At 33.1% G+C, this 11,526-nt stretch overlaps 1 protein-coding gene across 5 annotated transcripts; it reads left to right on the top strand.

Annotated features, from left to right (window-relative positions):
- Positions 1 to 2,153: 2,153 nt before the first annotated feature.
- Positions 2,154 to 11,310, top strand: LOC106053165 (uncharacterized). Of its 5 annotated transcripts, none has more exons than XM_013208647.2 (5): positions 2,154 to 2,207; positions 5,586 to 5,896; positions 7,093 to 7,476; positions 8,160 to 8,254; positions 9,905 to 11,310. In XM_013208647.2, the coding sequence occupies exons 2-5, from the start codon at positions 5,611 to 5,613 to the stop codon at positions 10,046 to 10,048; spliced, it is 909 nt and encodes a 302-aa protein (XP_013064101.2). In that variant the 5' UTR covers positions 2,154 to 2,207; positions 5,586 to 5,610; the 3' UTR covers positions 10,049 to 11,310. The 5 variants fall into 5 exon arrangements, with proteins under 5 accessions (XP_013064101.2, XP_013064100.2, XP_013064098.2 ...); XM_013208646.2 differs by lacking the exon at positions 2,154 to 2,207 and adding an exon at positions 2,217 to 2,358; XM_013208644.2 differs by lacking the exon at positions 2,154 to 2,207 and adding an exon at positions 2,407 to 2,514.
- The last annotated feature ends 216 nt before the right edge of the window (positions 11,311 to 11,526 follow it).

Here is an 11,526-nt window from a genome sequence, read left to right as displayed (position 1 = left end):
TTCAGCAATTCACTGCTCTCGAACCACAGTTTTTCCTTGTTGCCACTCCGTTCGCAGTTGAAGTGAAAAACGTTCCAGAGGAAGTCCAGATGGAACTACTGGACCTGCAGGGTGACACTGTTCTGAAGCAAAAATACGCTGATGTTGGTGTTCCAGATTTTTACCAGTTTCTTCCCAGAGAGAAGTTTCCAAACTTATTCTGCGCAGCTGCTAGAATTCTAGCGATGTTTGGGAGTACGTACGTTTGCGAACAGTTTTTTCCAGAATGAAGATCAACAAAACAGCATTACGATCAAGACTGACTGATAAGCATCTGAGAGCAACCTTGCGGCTTACCACTACACGCGACCTCAGGTCTAACGTTGATGGTCTGGTCTCTGCCAAACGCTCTCAGCTGAGTGGACAGAAACATGAGTGACGAGCCATCTGCAGTAGGCCTAGTAATTATAGTTGTTTTTTTTTTTTTGGGGGGGGAAGGAATTACAGTTTCTGCTTTTTAATTAGTGACAGAGACAACGTCAACTTATTTTAGTAAACTAAATTGCCCGTGCATGTAATAAACTACACTAAATGTAATTAATAATTATAAAAACTTTTTTTAAGCATTTAACTGCAGTGAGTGTTCGTAAAATTTAATGAAAAAACATTATCTTTTTGTGGTGCGGTCCGCTGAATGGTTGTTACTTTCCACTGTGGCCCACATGCTGAAATGAGTTTGAGACCCCTGATTTAAGTCATTGGTTAATATGCATTACTAAATGCATGACGCGTAGGACGTAATCATCTTCTTTTTTTAAGAAACGTCTGTATTATATAAGATAAGATAATATATTGCAATATATGAGTTTCAGTTAAATGTTGATTCAAATACAGAGGCAGCTTTTTAATAAATTGCTTATCATTTTTTGTAGTTTTTTTTTTTTTTTTAATTTCACATGGTGCCACCAAATTCACTTTGCATAGAGCCTCCAACTACGCTCTGTTAAGAGTGAGCTTCCGGTTTTCCCATACTCGCGAAGGTCGTTGCAGCCTTCCAGTGCTTTTTTTTTTTTTTAAATCCCCCTTTCTTCTAGGGACAAGTCGTCTTGAATTGTGTGGGTCCTAGATAGCAGAATTTGTGTACGGCCTTGTGTAATTGGAGGCCCTAGGCGAAGTGAATTTGATGGCTCCCAAATGAAAATTAAACAAGGAAATAAAATCATGCAATTTCTTGAAGACATTTAATGTTCTTTGTTATTTATTCATTTAGACAATTTTTTTTTTACCATTTTTAATAAAGCTATCTGCTTTTCATTTGCATTTAGATGCACCAGACTAATTAAACCTTAACTTTCGATAATAAACCCTGAGTCATGAGTCAGTCAGAGCTAGTTTAGCAGACATAGAACAATATAAAGCTTTGCTATGTTTGAGATTTGATCCAAGTTTCGCTGTTTTTTTGTTTGTTTTTTTTTTGTCTAATTTTTTTTTTGTCCTATAGGCCTAATAGTATTTTGTCTATGCATAAGGTCGGCTTTGCAGGCGAAACATTGATTTTTTAACGCATAAACGGATAAATCGGGATTTCATGTTTAACTCTTTCTCTCCTCGTCGACGATACAATCGTTGATTTTGACCTCATTAAATGAAATTAATGTTTAATTTTTAAAACTTGACTTTATATTATATAAAAAGAGCATGCATTTCCCTTTAATTCTATATCAAATAGGCTACAACGTTTTCTGATAAAAACAACAGAGTTATTGAAGCCCAATTATAACAGGGTAGTGAAATAGTAATGAGCAAAATGAAGAATTCTTCAAAACGTGGAAAAATAACTACGGAGAGAAAGAGTTAAAAGATTTTTTTAGTGAAGCCCGTCATAAAGTGATGTCAGGTGCGACCCGAACCCCGTTGCTGCCAAGCTTGAGAAGTTGAGTTATTCAGCCTTCAGGTTTTACGAAAATAAAATTGTGTATATTGCTATTATTGTAACAAAATGTATATAGTTTTTTTTTAAAGACTTGGACCAAGTGTTAATTTGGATCTTTTGGGTAATTCTTTTCTTAACCTCTAATAGAACTCTACTCTAGGGCTGTAGTCAGTGTAGTCTAGATTTAGATCCATATCTAGATCTAACTCTCTAACATTTGGAGTTGCCTTCCTTTATCATTTTTTTTTCTAAAAACTCAGACGTCAATCTACGCACGTTTTTTTTAACACTCCATGTGTGTAGATCTAAATCTAAATTCTTTTTATATTTTTAGATCCAGGCACGATCTAGATCTAGACTCTAGATAGATCTTTTTCTATATTTCTAAATATTTAAACAATATAGAGATCTATTTGCTTTCTCCACCCACAACTTTTCTCATTGTGGTTTGTATTATATTAATAGCTTCTTTATTCTGTAAAAAGTGAGATAATCATACTTTTTGAGTTTCATAAAACACTTTTTATTTCTCCTATTTTTTTTTTGCTTCGGCGTTCGTGACATTTTGCATGCAGAAACATAAACAAAGGAAAAAAAATCTCGTAATATTTTTGTCGCTCCCTCCTGTCGACTAGATTTAGATCTAAATCTACAATCTACTCTAGATTAGTGATAGTGGATATAGATCTAAATATACTGATATAGTCTTATAAATCGCTATCTAAATTGACTAATTATTATAGAGTTTCATATATGATATATAATTATATATAATAATTTATTATATATAATATAGATCTAGATTCTAGATCTACATGAATCATGATAGTAGAGTCTAAGAGTCTACAATTCTAGAATACTGAATAGTCTCTAGACTTAGAATTACTACAACAATAGTAACAATTAGAATAAGAATTTTAAAGAAAATGACTTAGACCTAAAGACTAGATCTATCAATATCATCTAGACCTAGACTTTATATAGCCTTTTTTTTAGGTCGTCTTGTCACTCTTACTAGTCTTACTTACTCAACTTACTGTCTTTGTCTTAGACTTAGTTACGTTAGTAATAGATTGATCTAGAATTATAATAATATATATAAATATACTATATAATATAATAAGATATATACTGTAATACTATAGTTTATACTAACTAGAATCTAGATCTATACTAATAGTATAATACTTAGTAATACTTATAATATATAAATATATAGTCATCTAGATCTAGATTTAGACATTTTTACTTTTAGTCATTTTAGATCTTAAATTTATGGTTCGTAAGCATTAAGCCCGCTGGCAGCAATTTTCAAGTTTGGTTTTTTATAGCACCGTTATGGTCTGACCTATGAAAAAAACTGATGGTATCTCTGAATTCCTCGTCCTTTTTTCTATAAAAGTAGATCAGATTTAATGTATCACTAGGCTTAGTTAAAATTAAAGATGAGGTCAAAGAGGTGTAGGGTGGGTATCGCCAAGTGTACTTTACCTCGATCAGATTTTTCCCCAGTTAGTAAGCTCGAATGGGTTGATGGAAGGTTCGAACAGATCAAAGAAATATCTAAAAACATGTTTTAATATTTAATTTTCACTATAAAGTCATTTTCTTTTTACTCCAGCGCAAGAACACCATCCATTGCACCTTTTCTTACCCTCCACAACTTCAAATAGTCACTCTTTATTAAGCTGATGAGCCATCAGACTTAAAAATAGCCTTAAGCCCATTACCCATTTCTTTACTACCGGGTAGTAAAAAAGAATAATTCCACACCTCCTGAGTTTGACCTCACCATGAACTTAGTCTTTACAAGGAAAAGGAAATAGTATGTGTCGGAAGTGAAGAAAAAAGGTGCATGCAGTAGCAATATAGTAGTAATTTGGTAAACATTCAAATAAAAAAGTTTTAGCAATAAAAAGTGAACTGTTCGAACCTCTTGACAAATCAGGGCTGATCGAACTTCGCACTTTACTCTATATATATCAGTATTAGTTTAGGTGACTAATATATATATTGTAATAACTTAAGAGAGGCAACTCAGCAAGATATAGGTGTTAATTTACATGGAGACATGACAGACACATAGGACATCTGCCTGAAGCACAGCATCTTCATTTTGGTTCTGCCTTGGGCGGAAATCGTTCTATTCTTTCTAATGTCGACATCCTTCCTAGTCAAGTCTCTGATAGTGCACACCTTCTGCACTAGCTTGGATGGCAGTGTGCATGGCAGAGTTATAACATTGCCCCCTTCTTTTCACTTTTCGTCCCGAAAAGAAACAGTCTCATTACAGTATACGTTTGACTGTTCAGGTTTAGGTCGATCAGTGGGAGCCTCAGACGTCAGGGAGTGTGATCCCCACGAAGTCATCTGCACTGTTCTCTGCGGCAGTCACTTTCTCTTCCAGCTGGCCAGTCCGTTCTTGATATGTCGACGTGATATTTTGACAGATGCCTCTCAAGGGAGCTGCAGGTCCACCTATAGCAAACTAAGTCCAATTCGCCGCTGTCATCATCCGCTAACAGTCTCACGTCCAGGAGATAGGCCTGTTCAAGTTGAAGGCGTCTTCCTCTTGCCAGCTCAGATTTCATCTGGATTGATTGACATTCGTCTATGCCAATGTCGATGATGATGATGGCAAAAGTACACATGCCCTGTTGGTGGTTTTCCTGGCATCTAAATTCTCTGTGTGAGGCGCCACACATACAGTTCATGCTAAACTTCTGGATGCAGTTGTCAAGCTTCTAATTTCCCTCAGAAGCACCGGCAGATAGGCAGAGGTCTTTAAGGTCCACAGCTGCAGGCTTGGACACAGTCCCAACCTTGTCTTGATCTGCCAGGATCATTGAGGTACTCTTTGCAGGTATATCAGGAACAAATGCTTCAGGCACATAACAGACTTTATTTTCTTCATTCTTCTCTTTCCTTTCCATTTGGTACTTCACATTGAATTTGTCCAGTTTATTTTCTTCATTCTTCTCTTTCCTTTCCATTTGGTACTTCACATTGAATTTGTCGCAGTTGAATTCGTTTCAGTGTTAGTTTTATGGTAGACACAAAGCAAATTCAACATAGGGCATAGGAACATTTTAAACCACAGAGCATCAATGGTTGTCTTGCAGGAATTTAATTGTATATTGAAATTTTGTCAGAGGAAGTGAACTTTGCCACATAGCTAATCTTGTCTAATAACCCATTATCTTCATAGGGGAAGATTTGACACAATAATAGCAGGCTTTGACCATTAGGATTTGTCTAATTAGATTCTCCACACCAGTTTAGTAAATGTTTTACAATTTTTGCATCTACTAGACATAATTTCTTTACTTATCCAGCATCTTCCAATGAAGGAGAAAGCTTTTCACGCTTCTTTCTGTTCATATCTGAATTTATATATGAATAAACAGAATCACTGAACAAATGGAATACTGCCACAATGTTTTATACTAAACCACAATTCAGTATACAGGTTTTCAAAGAAGCTTTTTAAGGGGGCACTTCTTTTAAGAAAAAAAAATGAGTTTCAAGTCTGGAAATAATTTCAGTAGTCTTTCCATTGCAGGTATCAGAAATAATAATCTCCAAGTGGCCTTTATTTATCCCACATTTGCAGCCCTTGTTAAAAGAATATTTTCACTTTATATGTTCACTATATATTTTTTTGTATTTTCAGTTTCATGCGTTGATTCGTTTGCAACATGTTCGCAACTGAATCATTTAATCGAAATAAGGACATTCGAAATCCAGAGCCTTTTTCTAATGGTACGAACTCTCATGAAAAGCCCAGTAGAGCTAGAATTGTAAATCATTCTCAGAGAAAGAACAGGTTGGGAAAGAAAAACCAAATGCAGAATAAAAAACATAATAATGAGGTGGCAACAGCACAAAATAAAGGAGTTCATCCAAAATTAGATCAAGTCGACAAAGAAGAGCATGGGCCACACACAGAAGAAACCACACCTGTCCAACAAAGGTCTAAGCTTCGTAAGTTGAAATAAAACAAATATGTAGAGCAAATGTTAGGACTTGCAGTTTAAGCCAGTGTTGGGCTAACATTTTGTTTTACAAAGGGGCCAAAAACTAAAAGTAAAACTTTATCAGGCCATATTTTTTTTTTCATTCAAGAAATAAAAGTGATAGTTTTTAAATATCAAAATCAAACTTTTTGAAGGTGGGAGTGTTTTTACTTTTTCTTTGTATCTTAGCACTTAATTGGTTCATGTAATGGAAATCATATATAAATCAAAATGTCAATATTTCCTCAATTTTTATTTAAATAAAAAATGAAATATTAATATATGTGAATGGTCAGATTAAGCCTTTCACTCAGTTGGAGTTGGGCAGCAGACCATAGTTTTCCTATCCCTGGTTTAAATGTTTCATTGGTTTTTACAAAGTTATTTTGGGGTTTTTGGCACATCGGCACAATTTAGGCCATGTCATGCCCATAATTCCTCAAGGATCATTCTCACTAAAAAGTTAGTACACATTATTTCTTCTACAGCCAATCTCAGGTCAAGCTGAAATTTTGCACACTTATTTCTTTTACCTGACAGACAAGAATCAATAAAAAAAAATTAACCCTTTAGTAATTAACTATTTTGTTTTGTATTGAACATGGGCAAGTAATTGTACTTGACTGATGTGGTGGTAAAAGTGGAATTTGTCTTCTTTATACTTTGCTTTGAAGTTTAAAACTAACAATAGATAACTATAAAACTTACATTTTCATATGCACTTCTCTGATCCAGTGGTTAATTTGCTATCTTGAGATGGCCTTAGCCCTTGTATTCAGGATGTTAAACTTTTATTGCTTTTATCTTTATTTTTTATTTTTTTATTTTTTTTTTACTTCTTAAACTGTAGCTGACGTGACATGATTAAGACCACATGGTGCAAATCCTAAGGTTTCCTGTCAAAGTTGAAGTGGTGCCTGGGATTTCAAATTATTTATTTTATAAATATGGAGTTTTAATATTCTTCCTTCTTTTTCTTCTTTAATGTTAGGTATTTAAAGCAATTTGTTGATAGTTATGTTGCCATGGATGGCAGCCAGAACAAATATTGGTCACAGACACCACCATTACCTTTTTAAAATAATAAATCTTAATTTTTGTTTAAAATGTTTTTTCTGTTTAAAATTCAGATAACTGTATTTTTTTGGTACCCTCTCATTTCAGGCAACAGACAGACTATAGCAAAGCCAGACAGTTTAAAATATGAGCATGACTACAATAGGGGGTTTCACACCAAAGTCATGCAAAATCTCTTCATAGAATCACCAAAGAAGAAAGGAAAGAATGGCAAAAGGCCGACATCTGAAGCTCGGAAAAGGAAATCATCTACTCTTGGGGAGGAGCAGGAAGGTGCCAAGAAGTCAAAGGCAGAAGGGGAGGGCGAAATTATGGACTTGTATAAATTTTCACTCAACCTCATCAATGGTGAGGTGGACACATCCAAGGCTCATTCATCCAAAGACTCTAAAAATAAATATGTGTTATTTATTGGTAACCTCCCCTATGACATCACCCGGGAACAGCTGGAAGAGCATTTCAGAAAAACAGGTCAGTGCTTTCAAGTTAGGGTTGATGGGATATTAATGCATGTGTGGAGTTACTGTGTATCACATGTATATATGTATATTAACGTATATTTTATACTGTTCAATTCACATACACATAATAATTATAGTCATTTAGCATCTTTTGCTGATTCACTACTTCTCAGTTTTTTTTTCTAAGGGATTATGGCTTCTATATTGTGACATTGAGGAAAAATCTAAATAAACTATGAAACATGAATAGCTGAAATATTTAATTAAATGCATTAGAATTTCATAAATTTGTCAATATTTTTGGCCTGTTGGGTAGGTGCCTAAATTCTCATTTTCTTATTGTGTGTAAATGAAAAGTATTTTTAAAAAAATTATTTACACGTGTTAGATTACGCATGTAGGTGACAAAATATATTATTTACAAGTGTTTCTTACATTCAGTACATGTATTGTTCATGTCCATATCTGCTTGAAATTTAATTAGAAAAAAAAACGCTTCTATCATTTTGGTAGTACATTCTTCAAAATCCTATGACCTAGACACAGTACTAGGTTTGAGTGATTTTACTATCCAAATAAATCAGATTCATATATATATTTCACTTTTATTAAGTATTATATGATTGTTTACAACATATTTTAAACTGAGCAAGTTTTATCTATACATTAAAAAAAATACAACTTCTGTTACAGGTGGTATTAAAAACATTCGTATTCCTAGAGATAAGGTCACAGACAAAGGAAGAGGTTTTGCTTATATGGAGTTTGATGGCCGCATCAGTCATGGGGTAACTTGAATATTTGTACCTATTGTATTAGCTCGTTTTTATTTACTAAACCTCTTTTTGTTTGCTTTGTTCAATTTTTTTTTTAAATATAATAATTTACAAGATTATAATAGCTGAATTTTATTGAAACATATTATACATCTTATTCTGTCTGGTTCTCTATCTGATGCACTTAAGCACGTCAAATATTCTGTGTCAGCGAGACATGCAACTGCAGTACTTTTTCATCTGTTTCAAATCTTTTTTTTTTTCAAATATCAGAGGAATTTATAGGGAGGATCCTGGGGCTGGCGGGGTGACAAAATCAGACCTACCATAACCATTCAAATCTGGCCCACAAATCACATTCTGTATCTTGGGCATCAATTTGACCTGCTATTATGTAAATATGAAAATATGATTTTGAGTCATACTGAATGATGTATCCATGGGTTCATGTAATGCATCATATGTAAGTAGACTGGTCGTCTATATGAAATCTCAATTTGTAAAAACATTTACAGTACAAGCACACTCATAATTATTATGAATTGTTATATTATTTTGAAATAATTTGATTAAAACCAATTGAATAAAGTATAAGATTTAATTGCGAAGTTATTTCTAGTGTATACGTTCAAATATCTCCACTCAGTCTTGGGGTGACTGATAAAACCATACAGAGTCATCATGTGATAAATTTTTTTTTACATCTAAGTACTACTAAAATAAATATAAAATAAAAAGATAGAGATAATGCAATAAGATTTTAACTAATATCAACACAAATGTCTGTTCAATAGTCCTTGGTTTTAGTAGAATATTACTTCAACCTAAGCCAGGTGTCCCATGTTAAATCAAAAGATGCCATTTTGTGTACTACAATTTAAAATTTATACTGTGCACCTTTCAAGCACAACAAATATCACAATTTATACATTAATTATTTCTAAATGCAACATTTTTTAAAATGAAAATTGTGACATTTCAATTAGAATTTTTTTTATATAAACTTTAAGTGAGCCAGTAATTATTGACCACCAGTACTGGAGAAACACTCATATATTATTAGTATATACAAGTTATCTTATTTGCTCAAAGCTAATTAATTGGAAACAACATATTTATGCAAACAATTAGACTTTTATTGCAAAATTATGAATATCTTCCGAATTTATTTTCTCCAACCACCAGATCTATATGCGTACATTGCATGAATATGGTAATGGTCATGGTACAGTTGCTACACCACTAGCTGTAAAATAATTTTTATAAAAAGGAAGGTGTGGGCCAATGACTACACTCCTTGTGCCATGTTATGAAAGAATGCTATAAAGTTTTTTTTAAAGGAATTACTGCCATTCAAACCAGTTGTGCTGGTTCATTAGATGCTTGTTCTATTAAGGTGTTTCCCCAAATACCTATAAAGCCAGTCCACTCCTCAGGAGGATTCTGCACTGGAACCATTATATTTTTTAAAAACTTGAGCAGTAATAAAGGTTCAAAAGTTCATCAAGTACTGTGGAACAGATTACTGGTAAATTTTGAAACTTCACTGTACTTGCCTTTACAATGCTTCAATTTACTAATGCACTTTCTCTGTGGTACATATAATAATTCTGATTCAATTTGTGTTTCATACTATTTTTTATTTCTGTATTCCTAAACCAGATTGCACTGCGACTTCACCACACTACTCTGGCAGGTAGAAAAATTAATGTTGAATTCACATCAATAGGTGGCGGCAAGTCAGAGGCCAGGAAGGCTAAATTACAAAAGAAGAACTTGAAAAGGAAGAAAATGAAATATCACTGATTTAAATTACTAGATGGGATATGTTAGGTGACCAAGCAAGAGATATTTTTGACTTAACTTTGAAATAGAACGCTGTGCATGGTCAGAGGAAAAATACAACTGTGGTCATTTTTTGGTTGTTGTTTTGTAATTTAAAAAAAAATTTTGTTGTGAAGGATTCCCATATTTGCTATAAATAGTTTGTATATAAATACAATTTCTTTGTTATGTTTATGTTACAACTACTTTCTCTGTCAGGATGTTAAATTAAGATAAATTTGTTGGGTGTGAGATGGATGGTTACATTTTTTTTCCATTTAAAATTACAATTTATATTTCTAGGCATGTACAATTATTGTTCGTCTTATCACTACCAGAAAACTGATTTAACAATGGGCTGAAAAGTCCACGTACAATATATATTGTAGTTATTTTCAAACTATGAAGTGATAGGGAATAAAACTGAACATGAAAAATTTTTATAAACTGCACATCTAAATTTATTTATTCCATAATTGAATATGTTAATGTGTATTCAAAATGAATTTTGTACTAGTTTTATAGTTAAATTCATCACTCTATGAATTAATTAGTGATATTTTGTTATTGTTTAACATGACTAGACTCTAGCTGGAGGGCATGACATGGCCTAAAGTGTGCCAATGTGCCAAAAAACTCAACAAAAAAAACTCAAACTCTAGCTGGTTAGCTAGTATGTAGTTTTGTAATTGTTTTTTTCTACTAAGTCGTTTCCATTGGATCATTTGTTTTCTTCTTTGAGAATTGTGCATCTCCATTAAATCAGCCACTTTAGGATTTCTGTGTTGGAAAGGGAATAAAAACCATTTGCCTCAGCATTTATCTGTTAAATGTGAAATGTTGTCTAATCTCATTTCAGAGGAGTGGTTCCCAGCATTGGATGTTCCAAAAAAAAATAAAAAAAAAAATAGCTAAATGCTTGAATATTACTTGTCAGGTTTATTTTGCCAGTGTTGTTGCCAAGTGGGATGTTTAGCTTATTGTCATTCTTAGCAGTTACAGTCATAAATATAGGAAAACCAACACTGTTGTAAAATTTTACTTACAAAATTATTTTCTTATTTAATATTTATGAGTAATTTTTTTTATTCATAACAGTTTATGTCTTTTTGATAAAATGAGAATGTAGCAGAACTAGTTGTGATAAGCTTGGATGTGTTGCTAACCTGTCTTGTGGTTTAGACATGAGTGGTTCGGTTGTCATTGTTATATCAATGCTAAATTAAACTTCTATTTTAACTTTGGAGTATCACTTATTTAGTCATTTACACTTGGCAAAGTTCTGTCTGAAACAAACCTCTTGGCATCATTTAATAAATACAAATCTACTGTCAATCTATGATGCCCTTAGACGCACTTACACACTTCTTAGAGTTGTGTAATGAATAGTTATCAAACAACAATGAATGACCAAACTAAAAAATGATGCTGATACTGTACTCAAAGTAATTAGGGCTGGG

The sequence above is a fragment of the Biomphalaria glabrata genome, chromosome 15 (genome assembly GCF_947242115.1).
Source record: "Biomphalaria glabrata chromosome 15, xgBioGlab47.1, whole genome shotgun sequence".
In the NCBI taxonomy this organism is placed as follows: domain Eukaryota; kingdom Metazoa; phylum Mollusca; class Gastropoda; family Planorbidae; genus Biomphalaria; species Biomphalaria glabrata.
The sequence above is the reverse complement of the archived record's forward strand: the minus strand, read 5'-3'. Positions and strand labels throughout refer to the sequence as shown.

Excerpts from the sequence above, each read along its gene's own strand:
- LOC106053165 (XM_013208647.2), top strand. The coding sequence starts at position 5,611 with ATGTTCGCAACTGAATCATTTAATCGAAATAAGGACATTCGAAATCCA. Across the intron at positions 5,897-7,092 it reads CCAACAAAGGTCTAAGCTTC|GCAACAGACAGACTATAGCA; the intron begins GTAAGTTGAAAT and ends CTCTCATTTCAG. Across the intron at positions 7,477-8,159 it reads AGAGCATTTCAGAAAAACAG|GTGGTATTAAAAACATTCGT; the intron begins GTCAGTGCTTTC and ends CTTCTGTTACAG.